Source organism: Chiroxiphia lanceolata, chromosome 6 (assembly GCF_009829145.1).
Source record: "Chiroxiphia lanceolata isolate bChiLan1 chromosome 6, bChiLan1.pri, whole genome shotgun sequence".
Taxonomy (NCBI): domain Eukaryota; kingdom Metazoa; phylum Chordata; class Aves; order Passeriformes; family Pipridae; genus Chiroxiphia; species Chiroxiphia lanceolata.
Window position 1 is genome coordinate 40849718 of NC_045642.1, and position 18812 is coordinate 40868529.

At 38.5% G+C, this 18812-nt stretch overlaps 2 protein-coding genes across 6 annotated transcripts; one reads left to right on the forward strand and one right to left on the reverse strand.

Moving 5' to 3' along the window:
* The first annotated feature begins 3072 nt into the window (after nt 1-3072).
* Nucleotides 3073-11348, forward strand: GEMIN2 (gem nuclear organelle associated protein 2). 4 transcript variants are annotated; one of them, XM_032692002.1, is made up of 10 exons: nt 3073-3249; nt 3793-3877; nt 5045-5134; nt 7099-7158; nt 7331-7441; nt 8029-8073; nt 8782-8850; nt 10155-10265; nt 10475-10533; nt 10884-11348. In XM_032692002.1, the coding sequence occupies exons 1-10, from the start codon at nt 3128-3130 to the stop codon at nt 10921-10923; spliced, it is 792 nt and encodes a 263-aa protein (XP_032547893.1). In that variant the 5' UTR covers nt 3073-3127; the 3' UTR covers nt 10924-11348. The 4 variants fall into 4 exon arrangements, with proteins under 4 accessions (XP_032547893.1, XP_032547894.1, XP_032547896.1 ...); XM_032692003.1 differs by having other exon boundaries at nt 3091-3249; nt 5034-5134; XM_032692005.1 differs by having other exon boundaries at nt 3091-3249; nt 5034-5125.
* A 2271-nt stretch (nt 11349-13619) lies between these two features.
* TRAPPC6B (trafficking protein particle complex 6B) lies at nt 13620-18763 on the reverse strand. Of its 2 annotated transcripts, XM_032692007.1 has the most exons (7): nt 18091-18763; nt 17944-18011; nt 16924-17041; nt 15313-15396; nt 14431-14524; nt 13761-13802; nt 13620-13723 (listed from the first exon to the last, which is right to left on the reverse strand). In XM_032692007.1, exons 1-6 carry the CDS (start codon nt 18169-18171, stop codon nt 13771-13773), a joined length of 477 nt encoding a protein of 158 aa, XP_032547898.1. In that variant the 5' UTR covers nt 18172-18763; the 3' UTR covers nt 13620-13723; nt 13761-13770. The 2 variants fall into 2 exon arrangements, with proteins under 2 accessions (XP_032547898.1, XP_032547897.1); XM_032692006.1 differs by having other exon boundaries at nt 13620-13802; nt 18091-18760.
* Between the last annotated feature and the right edge of the window lie 49 nt (nt 18764-18812).

The following is an 18812-nucleotide window of genomic DNA, read 5'->3' on the forward strand; positions in this document are numbered from 1 at the left end:
CCGCAAAAGGCTAGAACGGTAACTTCTGTCTTTCCTGAGATATCTCATTGCAACCGATCCGGACATGGGGGAGGACTGAAAAACATTCTGCTGACTGACTACCCTGTCCTGCTTTATTGCTACTCGGAAAACCATGCTAGGACCTCCAAACAAATATAAATGACTAAAACATCCTTATCGTCTTTTCTTACATGTCAAATGTCATTATGATAGAATTTCTGTGTTGTTATTATCTCCAGTATAGTTTGCCAGTCCTCTTCAGTCTAAAAGCATGAGCATGTGAACAAAAGCAGAACTTTAAGGAAGGGATTTTAAATATTCTCATCCCCAAATCTCACTGCCAGTTGGGGGAATATTAAGCAGGAGCTTGCCAAGGACACGTAGCCTCAGTCTGAACACCAAAAAAAAAAAAAAATCCAAACCCAAAAACCCACAACAGAGTGAACTTCAAGCAGATGCACAGAAAACAATTCAGTGTTATAATTTCAAAGTACTCAAGTACTGTGTGAAACATTTTCAGAAAGTTACATTAAAAAGAGGCAAGTCCCAAAATCAAAACTGCAGGATGAACACTAAACCACAAGAGAAAAAAGAGGCAACTGATACTTTAAGACACGTAAAGGAGAAAAAGGGAAAATAAGAGAGTATACTACTCTGAAAATTCACTACAAATAAAAGATATACAGTATTTTTAACCAATCATCAGTACAATTAAATTTCATTACATAATAACTCAATCCAATGCTCTAAATTTCAAGAAAAGTCTTGCAGCTGTTATGATGGTGCAAACCACAGAGAAAATCAAGGAGAAAGAAAAAAATATAACAGAAAATAGTTACATACTCACTATAAGAAAATATTTTATTAGCTCCCAGTATTAGAAGGTAGATTGAAAGCATTTAATTTTTCTTAATTCAGAATTTTTAGTTTATGTGTTAGATGCTTAATTTTTTTTAGCCAGCAGTGCATATCCACTAATGCAGCTTACCCTTTCTTTGGAAAAGTACTCTTCTATAATACCTATGCAGTTGAGGAGAAAGAATATACATTTCCAGTTTCCTTTTCCTCTTTCTCCACCGAGTCATATTTGCTTGCCATTGCATCAGCATTGTTGGTAAAACTTGTTAGGAACAGTTTTATTACCTGTGGAAGACTACCTGTAATAATTAAAAACCTGTTACTTTGTTTAAAAAGTACCAATGGAAAATTCCAGAAAAAGTAATCTAAAGACAGAAAGTATATTTAAAGAATATTTATATCTGTGGATTCTCTTTCTGTTCATAGTTCTTGACTTTACAAGAAATAGGAAAAATAAGTTCTGAATATTACAAAGTATTAGAAATGAACTTTTTATAGCTGGACTCACCAAAGCTTTTGTCTTGATCATCAGTCAGCCTCCCCAGCATTATCACTGTAGTTTTACCTAAGCAAGTTTTATTTCTAGTGCTAACTGCAACTGTTGCACACTCAACTAGGACCTTAGATCCGGGTTTGAGAATTAAAACTCCCTGGTACACGTAGGTGGTTTTGGAAACACCTTAAAACAAACAAAAGCCCTGGGAGAGGAGGAGTTAAGGTAGGTGTTTGATTAGAACAGTTAAAACACAGCCTTGCAGGGGAAAAAAAAAAAAGGACATTCCTTTTTTTTGAACTCCTGTCACAAATATCTAGAACTACTCTGATCTACTAGATGGACTGTGTGTAGCACCAAAATGACTTCACATGCAGAACTAATAGGAAAGATCATATATAGATTGACATTTTGTGTAACAGGAATTTCATAATACACAATGTAAATTATTACAGCATCATCCTTCTGCTTTTTATCTTAGCTGAGGAGCAATACCATTATGTGCTACCTTGCTTTCTGGCATGGGGGTGCTCCCACATAATAGTCTTTAGATAAACACGCACTGACCCTTCCACAATGAGAACTCTGTGTAAATTTATAGCAATTAATTTTATGTAACTGATTTCAACCACAGATCTCTAAGTATTTCAAAGAAGGGACAAGTATTATTATTACTGGATGTTCACAGGTAAAATAGAGAATACTAATGGGTAAGTTTTTACTAAAGAGTCACTTGTAAAAACTATAGTGTATTAGAATGGCATAGGGCCTTATGAAAGTGATTATTAAAGGTTTACATATATTCATCAAAAATAGCGTTGTCCCAAAATAGGTCCTTTCACCAGGTGTGTGAGAGGCCAATCCACACACAGAGCTGAGGTATTTATTTACAGTTCTGCGCTGAGAGAAGAATTTGCTAGGTGGCAAATTTACAAAGCCAGCAACATATCTACCAAAACTTTTCACTATTTATACATTTAAGCATAGGCATTAATATTCATTTGCTACAAGGTACCTAGAACTCTTATTAATTAGCATTTTATATGTTAATGATTCACTGCTCATAATAATTAGTCTGCATGCTCAGTCTTTCTCTTCTCTTGGGTCAGAGGATCGTGGTGGTCACGATCCGCCCCTGCCAGAATTACCTTTAACCCAGTTGGAGCTGGATCAGCACAGTGGCTGAGCTGGCTTTATTAGTTTCTTCCTTATCTTGGGAGTTCTATCAAATGTCCTTGTGGCCCACAAATTCTGCATTCTTTGTGTCCGCTATCAGTGGTACATCCTTCTTCCCAGCCTCTGTTAACCTCCCCCTAGGTCTGAGATCTTTGAAGCATGTCCAGCCCTAAACCTTAATAAGGCAATTCTACCAACAGGTAGTTTGTCTTTCTAACACCTGGGCATCGCTTAGAGCTTGTTAGCTGCTCTCTGTTTCACGGATTCAATCTCCCTTCTTCTTCTGTGTAAAAATTTTACACATTCCACATTTTCCAACAACTGGCCTGGTTTGATGGGCAGTAAATTGGCACAACCCCTTTCTGCTCTGCTCTTGCGCCAAACTCCCCTCACGGGGTTTTCAGGGCAGCCGAAACGGCCAGAGCAGGTCGCGACACATCAAAGCGGATCGCCAGGCCTCCCTCACCGGGGCGCCCTGAGGGCTCCGCGAGGGCCCCATCACCCCCCACGGGCACCATCGCCCCCCAGCCGCGCTCCCGGTACCGGAGCGGCTCCGCCCCTCCCGCTCCGCCGCTCTCGCGAGAGCAGCGCCGACCGGCCATGGAGCCGGGCGTGGAGGAGCTGATGCCGCGGCTGCTGCCCGTGGGGGACTGGGACCTGGCCGAGGACTTCGACCCCACGGTGCCTCCCAGGACACCTCAAGAGTATCTGAAGCGCGTCCAGTGAGTGGCGGGGCGGATGGTTCGGGGCGAGCCCGTCACCTCTCCGCTAGAGCGGCGCGGCCCCAGCGCTGCCCGGGCCGAGCTGCGCGTCGCGGCGCGTCAGGGCGGCCGAGCGGTGCTGCCCTTTCGCCGGCAGATCCGTGTCTTACACACCTGCAGGAGGGGCAGGTACCTGTCTCCTCGCTCTAGTGACCAGTGACAGGACCCGAGGAAACGGCATGAAGCTGAGTCAGGAGAGGTTTCTGTTGGATATCAGGAAAAGATTCTTCACCCAGAGGGTGGTTGGGCACTGGAACAGGGTCCCCAGGGAAGTGGTCACAGCACCAAGCCTGACAGAGTTCAAGAAGCGTTTGGACAATGCTCTCAAGCACATGGTGTGATTGTTGAGGTGCCCTGCGCAGGGCCAGGAGTTGGACTCGATGATCCTGATGGGTCCCTTCCAACTCATACTTTCCATGACTCTAGGAGTATTTCAGAGACATCCGGCGTATATCCACCTGTTACAGAATGGAAAAAATGCAGCCACTTGATTTTATTTTGTAGGATTGAAGCAGCACGATGTCCCGATGTGGTCGTGGCAAAAATAGACCCCAGAAAATTGAAAAAGAAGCAGACAGTAAACATTTCAGTAAGTTTGAGAGCTTTTACACATTTTGAAAGGGGATAAAATAAAGGGCAACAATGTTAATATGATGTTTATACTAATTTTGGGAAGTCAGCGTAACTAAATAGCACTGCTGGATTTTAAAAGCATTTATAGAATTAAATGTCTGGATTTGAAAAAACATCTGTGCAACTACTGGTTAACAGCAGTCTTTATAACTGATTAAATTGATGATGTCCATACTATACGATACACAGCAGACTATTTTACTGTCTGAGGAAATCAAATGTTGCATTAAATTTTACAAGTATGTAATCATAAAATTAAATTAACCTGCATAAATTTTAGAAGAATGATCTCTCCATACTTATTTTAAGGTTTAAATTTATATCTAAGGTAAGGCTAGTAAGTGCAGCTGAGCTTTACTAAAGTCAGACAAAATTATACCATCATTTTTTCCTTATTGGTAATAATATTTTATTGGAATTTTTCCTTACTGCCCAAGCAGATATTTCTGTTGTTACATTGGCCTGCCAGCTTGGTTTTTAATCTGCTTTCAAATAGTTCAAGAGACCAAGTTTGCTGTTCTCTGTGTAATCTGAAATTTCACTACTAGATTGCTCAAGGGAAGTTTCTGGTGCTGACATGACCGTGTAACTTCTGTGACCATTGTCTTCATCTGTCTGTAGTGGAATTCTTAAACACTTGTAGAAAGATTTTAATTTTTTTAATAGCTGTTTCATGCTAATCTTTAAAAAGGTTATATCTACTTAATTGTAAGAGTTAATTTCCTAGATGTTTTTGTGGTCTTCTGTCTTCTGAACTTATTATCTTGACAAGTAGAATGCCTAAGATTGATAGCATCTGTCCAAGGTAAGGAAACAGCACCCTGATTTTTATAAACAGGGAGATTAAGGCAGAACAATTGCTAAAAGAAAGACCTTAAATATTGACAATATATTTTGAACACTTAGTTCTGCTTTCTGCGTAAATATGAAGAAGAGTCAGACAGAAGAAATTTTGTCTAAACCAACTCTTAAGTCAGTCTTGGATGTGGTCATGAAGTTACCTTAGGTGAAGATTTAAAGGATATTGTTTACCTAACAGTAAAGATCCACTGATTCTCTTGTTCTTAAGGATTCTTCTTATAAAGCTCTCTTTACCTTATAATTATTGCCGGTGTTTTCTCAGATTTCCGGATGTCAGCCTGCTCCTGAAGGATACTCTCCAACACTCAGGTGGCAGCAGCAGCAGGTGGCCAATTTCTCAGCTGTACGTCAGGTACAAAGTAGTGTATGTGAGGGGTCTTGCACAGTCTAGATAGAATATCTGTGCTTTCTGGGGGACAACTTTACATCTAGTATAGAAATATTATGACTTTGTGGTAAAATAGATGTTTGTAGGCAAATGTTTTAAGTTCTTGAAAAATAACCGAGTATATGCTGTATGGCTTTTAAACCCCTGATAAAACTCTTGAGAGAGGCACATTTAAAAAATTCTTCAACTTCAGCAAAAATATGTCAATATTTAGATTAAGTGATATGGAGTAGTTGAGGAGGAACAAAAACCTCTATGATGTGATCAGTTATATTAAAACCTAGTGCTAGTAGAAATGTTCTGCAGAATTCAACTGAAAAAAACAAGTGGATTCTAACCCACCAGGACATTCATAAAGTAGAACACACTGTCCATTAAGGAATCTGTTGACACCCAACAGATGTGTGGCACCCATTATGAGGAGAAATATTTATTTGGTAAAATGTATTTGTAAGGTTGTAGTCTTAGCACAGACTTACATCTTTCCTAACATGTTTGCACCCTCCTCTTAAATAACAGAACAAAACTAGAAAATTAAGCACTCTCAAAGGGTAAAGGTTCTAAGTTCAGCTAAGCTACAGTTCTAAACTAAAGGAAGGTCAATTTAGATTGGATATAAGGAAGAATTTTTTCACAATGAGGGTGGTAAAACACTGGCAGAGGTTGCCCAGAGAGGTGGTAGATGCCTCATCCCTGGAAACAGTAAAGGTCAGGTTGGATGGGGCTCTGAGTATGATCTAGTTGAAGATGTCCCTGCCTATGGCAGAGAGCTTGGACTACATGGCCTTTGAACATCCCTTCCAACCCAAACCTCTCTCTGATTCCATTATTCTCTATGTACAGTTCAAACAGGGTGAAATGGAAAACATAATAAAGATGTAGGGAGAGATCATTTGTTACCCCAGTACGGTGGACAGCATACAGTGCATTGATGCTGCAGTGCAGGAATACCTCAAGTACTGAGGTATGACCAGCTGTGCCGAAGCTGCTGTAGCACTGAACTCTGCATGAGCTCATGTACCATGTTTTTCTCAGGGAGGAAAATCAGTGAAGGTGGAGATGCATTTAAACATTAACTGAGCTCCCCCCTGTTTCTATGAGGGATCACATTGCATCCTGTATATTAGTCATAATCTAAGGTTTTAGGGGAACTAAGGAAACTGACATCTAAAAGAATATTCACTGTATAGGTATTTCTTTAATGCACAAATCAATAGTCTTCTCATCTGTGCCAGAATTAACACTGTGAAGTGTGAGACTATCCTAAAAAGTCTTTAAAACCTAAAAAGAGCATTGGAAATCACTTGTTCAAACACTGCCTCAGCTGCTGTTACTTACAGCATTTTTATCTGTTCTTTTGTATGGCTACAATAACAATTAGATTGGGAGACAAATTTCTTCTGTTACAGAATGTTTACATCTCCCTACAGGAAAACTGTCAAGCAGGCCAATTTGTCTTACGTGGCATCCCCATCAGCTAGAAGAAATGTGCTAAGGAAGCACACTTGCCTTCTTTCAAACTGTTCTGTAGACCTTTGATGCAGATACAGACCACTATTGGAAATAGGATATTGGCTTTATGTGTGGCTTTGGATTAAATCAGTGGATTTTTTCTTAAGTTTGTTATACCAAGAGAAGTCTAGAAGACTATTAAAGCTTATTACCTCGGCTAAACTTTATGCAGTAGACTTCAAAATTCCTTCAGCTTTAACATTACTTCCAAAAACACAGTATGAGCACCTTAATTACATTTCTGCTAAGAGGCATGAGAAATATTTGGCCAGTTGTGCTGCCTATAAATCTATTGATATATAGAAAGTCATAAAACATACCTTTTCGTACATTTTAAGAGTAATGAAGAGCACTTATTGCTAGGATAAAATAACTGCAGAGTTAAGCTGTGATTTGGCTTTGTTTTAATTACTCAGAGCCTGAACAAGCACAGAAATCACTGGCGATCACAACATTTGGACAGCAATGTTATTATGGTGAGTAGAATTCATAACAGTGCCATGTGGTTTGTTTTCCCACTCATTAAATCCATGGTTAATCTTGCTTTTATGGTTTCATGCAACAGTTTAGGAATATTATCAAGTCTTTTCTCCAGTGTCTTCAAGATAGCAGTATTACACAGTTTTCATTTATTTTTATTTACTTCAGCCAAAATCAGAGGATGAAGAAGGCTGGAAGAAGTTCTGCCTGGGTGAAAGAATATACTCAGAAATAGATGCACTACCCAATAATGAAAATATAGGAATTGATTACATGAAAGTAAGTATAGGACTTATATGTAGTTTTCAGCTGTTATTTTGTAGACTAACTGCCAGAAAAAATCCTACTGTTTACTACCACTTGTGCTAAATAGAAAATAGGCTCTCTGGTAAGTGCAGAAAGTCCCATTTTTCATTCCTTTTAAGCAGAAACTGTGAAGCAGAGAACGAGTTTATCTCTTCAGTGAAAAAGCTGAAGAGTTCCTTCATCTGTTGTCAGCTTAAGTGCACTACTTTGTTGCTTGCTGAACTGAATGGAAAGTCTGTATAGTCTTCTTTAGTGTTTGTTGCATAGTGATATGTGATGACCCTCCTCATACATGTTATCCTACAAACATGCCCTTCACTGCATCATTTTGAAAAAATAAAACTTTAACAAAAAAACAGTAAAAGCAAGGTTCTCTTACCAAATTTGACTAGACCTTATCTTCAACTTGCTTGAAGATTTTTTTAACAGATTTCAAAGCTCTGAACAGACTTTCCAATCACTAGAAGTGTCTGAAAATCACCTTAAAATCTTAGTACATTTCAAATTAGAACAACAATGTTTATGATAATGTTTGCATTTTCCAACTTCATGTTTTTCAGGTGGGCTTTCCCCCTTTGCTAAGTATTGTAAGCAGGATGAATCAGGTAAGCCTACCTAGTAAAATATGAGAAATAATGATGTAGGCAATGTTACTATGTGATTCTGACTGTTGCAGCAGTCTTATCTATTTTTCTGTGTCTAGAGTAGGCAATTGTTTATTACAACTTCTATTCATTGTACATTTCGAAGGAAGACACATAATCATTATCTCACCTTCAGCTACAAATAACTTTACTAGGGAATATTTTTCGTTACTAGTTCTAAGAGTATTTTGTTGTTGTAATTTCTCTATAGAACATTTAGTGTTTGAATTTTTGCTGAATGCCCCAATAGGTGCTTGACAATGTTTTAAGATTTCTCATTTGGTGTTTTAAGTGCAGCCCTTCAACTTGATTGTGAACTTTCACATACGTTGCAAGACAAGAAGAATCACATTTATCATTCCTTTACTACATTTCCCACTAGTCATCTTTATGCAGAAACAACCAGTCAGTGTGATGCCTCTTTCCTAATCTGTAGCTATTTATCCATAACTTTTTGTTAACACTGAAAATTACTTCATTTTATATAAAGTTCTTTCCGGGAAGTGGTGCTTAACACACTTACTTTACCCTTATATGTAACTTCAACATGGAATAAATACCATGTAGTATCACAGTGGAGTAGAAATATTTTATAATAAAATCCTTCAGATAGAAGGACAACAAAACTAAACATTTCAAGTATTGTCTCTTTCTGTTCCTCTTTTGAAGGCAACAGTAACCAGTGTCTTAGAATACCTGATAAGCTGGTTTGGAGAGAAAAAATTTACTCCAGAACTGGTAATTTTTAATTTAACTACTTGCACATGAATGCGTTAAACGAAGCATAAATTGTTTATAGTTTTCTATTAAATTATTTTGATTTCTAAAGAGTTCTTTAGATGGATGTGTCTATTGTTACTTTCAAAGCTTTCTTGGTTAGATATTAAAATAAGTATTCACAGAACTTGCTGGAAGGCTGATTACAAAACATAACAGATACAGACCTAAGAAGTCTTACCAAAACCCCTCCCCTTTTTATCACTCCCCAAACTAACTTAAGCCATAAGGCTTGATGATTATCAATGTTGGGGAGAGCAGAGGGTCAGAGAGCAGCAGCTTTGGTTCTGAGCAGTTTAAGCTGCCAGGGTGCCGCACACTGTATTTACCAACACCTCCATTTTAGTTTGGAGGTGCATGACAGTGTGCTGGCAAAAACGCGTTTAATCTTTCCATGTGCAGCTGCATTAGTGTGGTGATAAACCAAACCTAAGAAATCCTGATGGACGAGGTACATTGGCACAGACTTTGGCCACACCTAGACTGATCAGCTGTGTAATGGCACCGTATCTACAGAACACCTTGGTGAATGCATCTCATCTCCTTCAGTACCACAAAGCAAGAGAGTCATGAAAAATTACTTACATGATACTAAACGCAGTTTCACTATTTTTGAGTCACTAAAAAGCATTTCATGTTCTGTCCTTTTCTGTAGCACTTGTTTCTTTTTAAGCAATGTGTTGCAGAGAATGTGCACATTGACTTCTAGTTTAGTTCTACAATGAAAGCCACTAGACACTGTAATTAAATGAAAAAGTTAGACTGGTAGCAGAAATTATGTTTGTAAGAATGCAGTAGAATTCTATGAAGTAAAATGCAAAGGACATGTTTTCACAGTGGTAGAAATCTTCAAGCAGATCTAACCACTAATTCCACAAAGATCTGACTTAATAGATTCACTCTTCAGGAATGTTTTTCTGCAGATTGTGAAGTTAAAAAGTAATAGCCAAGTAATATTCTTTAGATATTACTAAAATAATTCTTCCCTCAGATAGTAATACTGTAAGCTGTATTAATTTGTATTTTGGCCAGCATTCAAAAAATACCAGGAAATCCAGGAGTACTCCTCACAATCTTATCTAGAGGCACAAAACTCTCTACCGTGTAGTGTCTAATTTGGCTTTCAAAATTCAATTACAGCCTGTAGCACTTAAATGCAATTTTGTTTTGAGACTTACACTCCAGTCCTACTCTGTATAACAATAACAGCTTGAATCTTCAAGGAAATGCTTATAATTAAAGCTTTGTTATTTGAATCCTCACAGGGTAGATGGCTTTATGCGCTGTTGGCATGCCTAGAAAAACCTTTGCTACCTGAAGCTCACTCCCTTATTCGACAGCTGGCAAGACGATGTTCAGAAGTCAGGGTAATGGAGGTAAGATTTAATATAACATTCTGCAAAGGACTTGGTGAATTTAGCAGATTAAGAGGATTATTTTTCAATTCTTGAAGTCTTAGTAATTAACTTTTCATGTCCTAAGTTTGCTTGAGAATGAAGGAAAGACTACAAAACATGGCATGTAACAGCTTTTCTATTTGACACAGATAACAAAAGAACTATTCTAATATTTACCTCTTTTTCAGGAGAACAAGAATGAAGAACAAATATCAGCTCTGAACTTGATAATATGCTTAGTTAGCAGGTAATGCTACTTATACACCTAAAACAGTAATGTATGTCCAGCATAAATACACCTAAAACAGTAACATATGTCCAGCATAAATGTGTGATTACTTGTCCTAACCTATATTCTTTTAAAAATTAAGTACCCTGGGCCAATATAGCAAATATTATACTTAGCTAAAAGGACTTAAGATAAACCTAAGAATAAAGTAAGCTTATTCCTTTCCTCAGATGAGCCGCCTGAACCACAGAGCTGTAATTATGATAGAAACACTAAAAGAAGAGCTAGAAAGCAAGGGATATAAGAACTCAAAGTATGGAGTACATTGCATTAGAGGTGTTTTACCATATTTCACTTTATTCCACTAGGTACTTCGATCAACGTGACCTGGCTGATGAGCCTTCCTAGGCCATTTTGAGAATATCCAGTATTTTGCATTGCCACAGTACAAACAGCATTATCAGAGTTAACAGCAAGACACTGCACTGTTCAGACCCGAAGTACCATACAATCCCTTCAGAATACCCTCACCCTAATGCATTTGGGACAGCTATGAGTACCTTAAGCTGAACTTTAGCATGAAATTGTCAACATCTCCGATACCATCATCACCATCATCATAAAATGGTAAATGAACTGTCTGGCATCATCTCTCAAGCTCCTGTCTTTGTAAACTACATTCTTGGTTAGAAGTTTCTACCATTTGAGTAATCCTGTGAACACTGCTATTAGGTAAAGTCTGAGGTTACCTTACAAATGATTGTTCTTTTTCTAACAGACCTATTGAGGACTTTTTTTAATAAAATTAAAGGATTTTATAGAGTGTTCGTAAACACTGTGGTTTTTCTCAGTCTATACTATTTAACAGCAGCCTTACTACAGAAATTTACACAGCTAGAGTTTAAGGTACTTTTCAAGTTTTGGTGCCTGAGCTTAAGCACTGCTAAGCAGTTCAACTGTATCCAGTAGGTTACTGAAACAAATATTCTAGTAAAATGTAAATATTACTACTTCATGAGTAGTAATACTGTTTTTAGTAAACAGTTGAAGAAACCAGTGAAAATTACACATCTGTATTCAATGCTTTTAATAGAAGCATTTATTAACAGAATTTATTTTCTGTATGGTTATCTTGACAAATACATTAGCTCACTTATTTACATATATATTTAACGTGGAGTGCTTTGCCAAGAGGATCAGCATCTGTTTGGTACATACATAACTCCCTCTGATTATAATTGTCTTCAGCAATTAAAAATCCATTTTAAAGGAACTATGAATTCAACTCATAGCAGCCAATCAATATAGAGTATTAAATGACATATGCTTTCTGTGTATTGTGGAAATTAAGTCCCTCCCCTCACTATTGAAAATAATCATTAGCCATAACCAGTTATTGATACATCGTTAAAATGGCTTTGAATGATTGGCATTTTTGCATCTGGAATGGTAGTCTTAACTGTCATTGAAAAATCAAAATTAATTGCAATAACTACCAGTGTTATTTCTGGAGATGCAAGTAAGAGATTCTGGAGATGCAAGTAGCAGATTCTGTCCATGATGATGCCACAATGATCCCCACTGCAGATGCCTAAACATGATGACATTGAAATGTCCATCTATTAGGCACATAGCACAAATTATTTCTAGTCTCATTATAGTAACATTTTCAGCAGAAATGAAAGCAGAATGAGTTGGCAACTGAATAACCTTGGTAATGCAAGAGTATGAGTTAGCTAACTCTCCACTCCTACATCTCCAAACAAATCTGAGTTATAAAGGTGAACAACCACCACCACCTTCCTCTAAACTACCAGTATAAGAACCTAGTGTTTTCAATCAAACTGCAAATCCCTAGAGTACCATACTACCGTAATTACTTTCACCTCTGCTAGTTCTATAAAAAGTGGGACAGCATTCTGCTGGTTCAATTTCTGCTCTCTTTGTTTCCAAGAACTGTTAAGTTATTCAGCTACAGCTAATCTGAACTATCATTCACAGTACCTGAAAATATCAGAACTTGGTCACATCTTAAGCTCAAGTATATTAAACCCCTGGTTATCATATTTATAGTCTGTAGCTTGCCAGCTTTCTAGAAAAGGCTTGATCCATTATAAGCTTCAGACCTTTCCTAGAACTTATGAAAAAACAGTTTCCACTGTTCTTGCCCACCATACAACTGTACAACATACACTTCTACCAACACAGAAGGTAGTTCTGTATCAAAGGTGTCATTTTAATATGTAAGCTCTTCTAATTAGCCTGTTATTTACTGGTCTCAAAACCAGAAACTGAATCACTATCACAAGGCATTCTCATGCTTCTAAATAAACACTGTTTCTATTGTGATGCATTTGAAAGTAAGTATAAGGCCTGAACCTGCCAACAGAAAAGTCTTACAGCAAAATTCATTAGAAGTTTTAACAAGATATTTTCATGCTTACCTATGGCAAGATATGTATTGTTATGCAAATCTTGTAACAAGTATCTAGCAAACGCCAGTGTCCTCAAGAGTCTTGGTGTCTTTGTAGCTTCTTTCAGGCCTAATCATCTTCCTGCACACACATTACAGAAGTGATCCATAGTTAGCAATTAAAAGCAAGTACATTAATATCAAGTTTATGTACAACAAGCTAGAACAAATTTCCTTCTTGGCCAGTACAGATAACCTTAGGTGTAAAATCATTCCGACACAAAAAAAAGGTGCTAATTTTAAGGAGGTAGGAGAAACTGTTTAACTATGGAGAAGTACTTGTTTCTACTGCATCATACCTACATTCCTACATGCCACATGCCCCATTCCTACACGTGCTAATGGCTCCATAAGAGAAATACAAAGGCAATCTCTGCTGCCTCTCAGTTCAGAGTGAACAGGGAAAAACAGCAGTTGGGCGTTCACATTAGGTGACACAACACACGTTAGTTTCTTATTCCAATTTCATCTTGGTCAGGCTTTTACTCTGTTCTCAAACTGTGCCTCTGGTCTTCCAGATGTGCTCTCTTGGTAATTGAAATATTTTGCTGAAAACTTCTGAGTACACAGTTTTTACCATATGGATGTTAATACCTTGGAATACAATAAATTTCATACCAAGACACAAGGATAGTGTTAAGTTATTTCATTGAATATTTATTACATATTTTGGAATTGTGCTGCATACTGCTATAATTTACAAGTTATATACAAGACTGAGCCAAGATACTGAATCCATACACAAAGGATTTTTAAGGTAGATACCCAGATTTGAATGTGCTCTACATCTTCTGTATCATCACCTGAAATTTACCTGCAAAAAAAGCAAAGTCAGATCACGTTATTACCATTAGAGTTATTTCTCCAAGTAACTATTTTCTTGTATTAATTTTTTTAAAGAAATAGTAAGGAACATCCCAATCTTACAGTTCAATTGTAAGCAATTGTGCCATTATTTAAATTTAGCATTTACATTTTAACTCCAGCTGAAGACCTTTTTCTTTCTTTTCTTCTTCCCTGTAAGTTGATCCATTCCCACATCACAGAAGTTAGGTCAGCCAAATTTAGAATTTGTGCAAAGTCTGTGGAAAATTTTTAATCGAGCAGTAGTTACAATGGACTTGACTTACTGACTTTCTTAATGGCTCCTGTAGAGAAAGATCTTCACTTATTCAAATAGCTTTCCGGACATACATCCTTATGCATTTGATCCTTTCAAATGCAAATACAACTTTTTAGTTTTGCTTTCCACTCAACATGATGGAGGTTTATCCTCTGTCAGTATTTTCTAAGTACCAAAGCATTTAGTGGAAAGCCATATGGATTTCTATAGCCCAGCAGCTTCAAACTAATTCCACCCTGATAAATGCTTATACAGTGATGAAATCAGCCAGGAAAGTTATAAAGTGAACTAATAATTGAATATTCCAAGAACTACTTACATGCAGGCATTGATGAAACTTCAGCTGTTACAATGCTCTTTATTCCCAAATTCGATAGGCCTCCTCTGATTAGTCCACAGGTAAAAGCTAAATACTAAGTACAAAGTTGCTCTTTAAATAAGGGTAAAGGCTGAAGCTTGTTGATAAAGATTGAAACTAAGTACTCAAGCACAAGACTTAATGCTTGGACAATAGAAAGCTATGGAAGTTTTGTTTGGTGCTTGAGAGACCTTGTCAGGTCTCTAATGGACGAAAGCTCCAGTATTTGGTAGAGCAGAGCTCACAACACAGATGGGTCTTGTTAGAGGCACTATTCTGAGTTACTTGTTTCTAATTCCATTAAACCTTTAGGAATTTAATATCCTTAGAACAATATTCCTAAGACTTGGTTGAAATTAACAAGTGGCATTAAAGTCAATTAAGGAGGAACAGTGCAAGACAGCATATTGGCACAGGCCACATTGTAGAATACAAAGGCCGGCAGATACTTAAAATATATCTTGCAAAACAGAAGAAACATCCCACCAAACACTAAAAAAAAAAATCCCAAGGACAGTAGCCAGCAGTAACATGATCAAGAATTAAGAAACCATAAAATGGAACTGAATGTTCTATTTCTTACATCCACCTGAACCTAAGTCCTCTATAAACATAACAGCAGCAAGTTTCTCAACAACCATGAGTGTTACTTGCACCTTAAATCAAATCCACTGTTCCAAAACAAGGTGCATTTCCAAAAAGTACACAGGTTCTGAAAACTTATCTTTAGCTGCCCTTTTGAAGAGTTCATATCCATTCAATTACAAAATTTAAAGTTATTATTAATAGATCAAGGAAATCCAAATCAAACCGGTAGACCCCGCATATAAAATTGAAGAGTACCTTCGGTGCATGTTCTAAATACTGCTTTCCTGCAGACATTTGTGTCAAGAGACGAAATTTATTGTCTTGGAGGACATAAATACCCTGTTTAAAAAAGAAAAAAAAAGTTGTTTTTTTTTAGTTGAATGTGCAGTACCTTAGAATCAACATTTTATGTGAATACATTTGATTTGTAAATATATGTTGTTTATCATCTTCATTTATCTTTATTCTTAGGCTGAAAAATGAAATTTTAGATTAAGGCATATGTGATTTAAGTTCAAATTGTATTATATACTTGCAAGGAATATCAAACCAAAAGGTACTTAATTATGAGTTTACAACAAAACTCCTAGATAATAATATGATCTCTAAAAAACGTTTATGTACATTTCTTCTTGGAAGAGTCCTTCCAGTGCTCAGAAACAGTAGTTCCATACCAGAAAGTCTTTAGCCATATATCAAATGCATACTGGTTTTTACATTCAAATCTCAATCTTCATCTGGTATGCAATTCACTATTCCTATTCTCAAATTCAGTGGGAATTATCTTCCTTAACAGCAGTACAGGTAACACACCCAGCAAACAATAGAATTAAAAGTCTGGTGTTTTCTACACAACAATTTTGTGTAGCAATAATAAATTAGTATAATAAAAATATAAGTAAATATAATAATAAATAAATTACTTAATAAATTCTGAACATAGTATAGCTTTATCTACACCTGTCATTTTAATTTCTTTGTTAATGACTGTGCTACTTTGGAATTTCATAACCCTTGAACTTAAATGAAGGTTGCATATACAATTAAGATCTTAAGCTCAATACTGCAGCTTACTTTGAATTAAAAAAAAACAGATTTCTAAGGTAATTATTATCTGTTAAAGTAGGTTTTATTTTTCAGTGATTTGTTTATCAAGTAATAACTCTATTTGGCACAATCTTTGTACAAATCTTCTTACTAATTGGACACAAAAGGAAAATGGTCAAAAGATAACCAAGTCTTCATTAGGAAGAAGCTTTTTTACTCTAGTAAAATGGCTCCTTAAATTATTTTGATCTTGCTTTAAGAACTGTAGCTGTTGATATAGGCAAGGACATGGATACAGCACAATGTCACCAACATGCAAATTTGAGAATTTTTTCAGCTGTTTCTTACACAAGTATGTTCACTAGAGTGAGCTGTCTCAACTGCTGAAACCTGTAAATATTCTTCAAAATAAAAAAATTACTTCAAGGCAGCCATTCTATTTAAATAGATGTTAAGACAGCAACATCACTTTTTCACTAGTTTTCTACTAACATTTAGAGATACATAAGATTGTTCTTGTTTAAATGTTAATCAACTGTAACCACTACCGCCCTCTATGTAACTGCAACAGTGCATATGAAATTCAAAGCACTGAGTCTTTTCAAACGGAGTGGCAATAAAGACATCACTAGCAATCATTACATTGTATTCTGAAGCTACATGAATATTACAAAACCCTGCTTTTTAAACAAAACAAATAAGAGCATTTTGGGTTTCTTATCAGGTAATTCATTCCAGACCAAGAAAAACAAAAATGAAATAGCAACTCAAAAGTCATATTGATTTTGTAAGTTAAATCTTATTCTACAGCATTAGTACCTGATGATTAGTCCTTAGGTTATCTATTTGTTTTTTGAATACAGTTGTCCAAAAATCTTTGCAAATGAACTTCATAATATCTAATTCATCCTTGAACCTGGCAGTATCTTTTGTAAACCTAAGAAATAAGTGAGACATGTATCAATAATGATGGTACACACATCACTAATTAAATAGAAAAATAAATTTTTAAAAATGGTACTATGCAACATTATTTTTGAGGCTGTTACAGAAATTAGTTTTCCAACCACTGTACAGCATCATTCTAGCATCACTCTGCATTCATCAAGTATTTTAACTTAAGAGCAACACAGTGTTATCTTAATATCTGCAACATGATAGCAGAATAAATTGTTTTAATTCCATGATTACTAAAGATGATTGACATACACAAAGATGCAAAGCACTCCATCAGTTTTATCTTCAATTAAATGTGTACATAGAAGATAAAACACTCATACATACAAGTTGTAAAACTTGTTCCTGTTTTTCAAAAAGGGAGATCTCTCTCTTGCTTATTTCAGTTTTCTCTCCCTTTATCCTCCTTGAGGGTCCTTATCTGGCACAACAGCACCACTTTGTTGAATGAAAGCATCACTTCAGAAGACCAAGAGTCTCCCCACGACCCTGGAACGAGGGCGCTGAAGTTGCACCGCGGGTCCCCAAAGGGCCCGAGCAAACAAGGCGGAAACGAGCTCGGTAGCCAAGTTACAAGGACCAAGAGCGCTTTGCAGAAACGAAACAGAGTAGCAGCCAAACAGAAAATTACGTTTAAGAAGTAAATCAGAAAGAGAAGAAGATCATGAAACGTACCAGAACTAGGAAACATGCAAAAGTCTACACAAAGTGAAACTAAAGGTGATTATAAGTATTAAAAGTAACCGTATACCCTGACTCGGTTTTCATGACGGGAAGCACCAGGCAAATGCATATTCCAAAACTGTCCTGTGACACTCAAACACAGGTGCCCACCAGAATGAGATTCCAAAACAGAAGATGCCGGGGGCCGGAGGGACTCACCTCTCGATGAGCCCCTGTCCGACGCGGAAGCCCATGCTCTCCAGCTTGGTGGTGCAGCGCCCATTCTCCTGCAAGACACAACGCGCCGCCACCGCGTCAGCCCCGGCGGCTGCCGGGCGGCCCCGGCACGGCCCCAGCCCCACTCACCCCTTCGCCCTGCTCGGCGGCGCGGTACAGCCCCGCCACCATCTCGCTGTGCAGCAGCAGGAACAGCGCCTCGTCCGCCATCGCCGGTGCGGGACCTCCGCCCCTTTCGGGCGGGCCCGGACACCGCGGGAGCTCCCGGGCGAGGCGGGGCGGCCGAACAGCGCGGCCGAGCTGGTTCTTCCCGCCGGGGAAGCGCTGGGAACGGGGCTCTCGCGTTATGGGTCTGCAGAGCCCGCGGGCTCGGGCAGCGCTAGGCACAGGACCGGAGGTAAACGCGCCTCCTCCTGCGGAGCTTTTCCCGCCCGCCCTACTGCTGACAGCGGGCGGGGCGGGCGTGTATCACTGCCCCCGGGACAGCGCCCGTGCCTTCGTCTGCCCGCCGCGGAGAACCGGCAGCGGCGCCGGCTGCTGCCGGGGAACAGCGCGGTTTATAGCCTGGCCGCCGCCTCGGGCGCCAGGAATAACGCCCAGTTCGGAGTTTCCCCAGCGCGGGTCGGGCCGGGCCTCTCCCGCGGGCGGGAGCTGAGGGCAGGCGCGACCTCAGCCTCAGCCAGGCCTCAGAAACGGCCCCGCCTATTGGCTCTCCGCGCACGGCGGCCTTTGATAGAGCAGCGATGATTGGCCCCCGCCCGAGCCGCGCGCGTGCCGGCTGGTCAGCCCCATTGAGAGAGGGAAGGCAGGACGCGTCCCGGGTGGGCGGGAACGAGCGTCCGCGAAGTGGT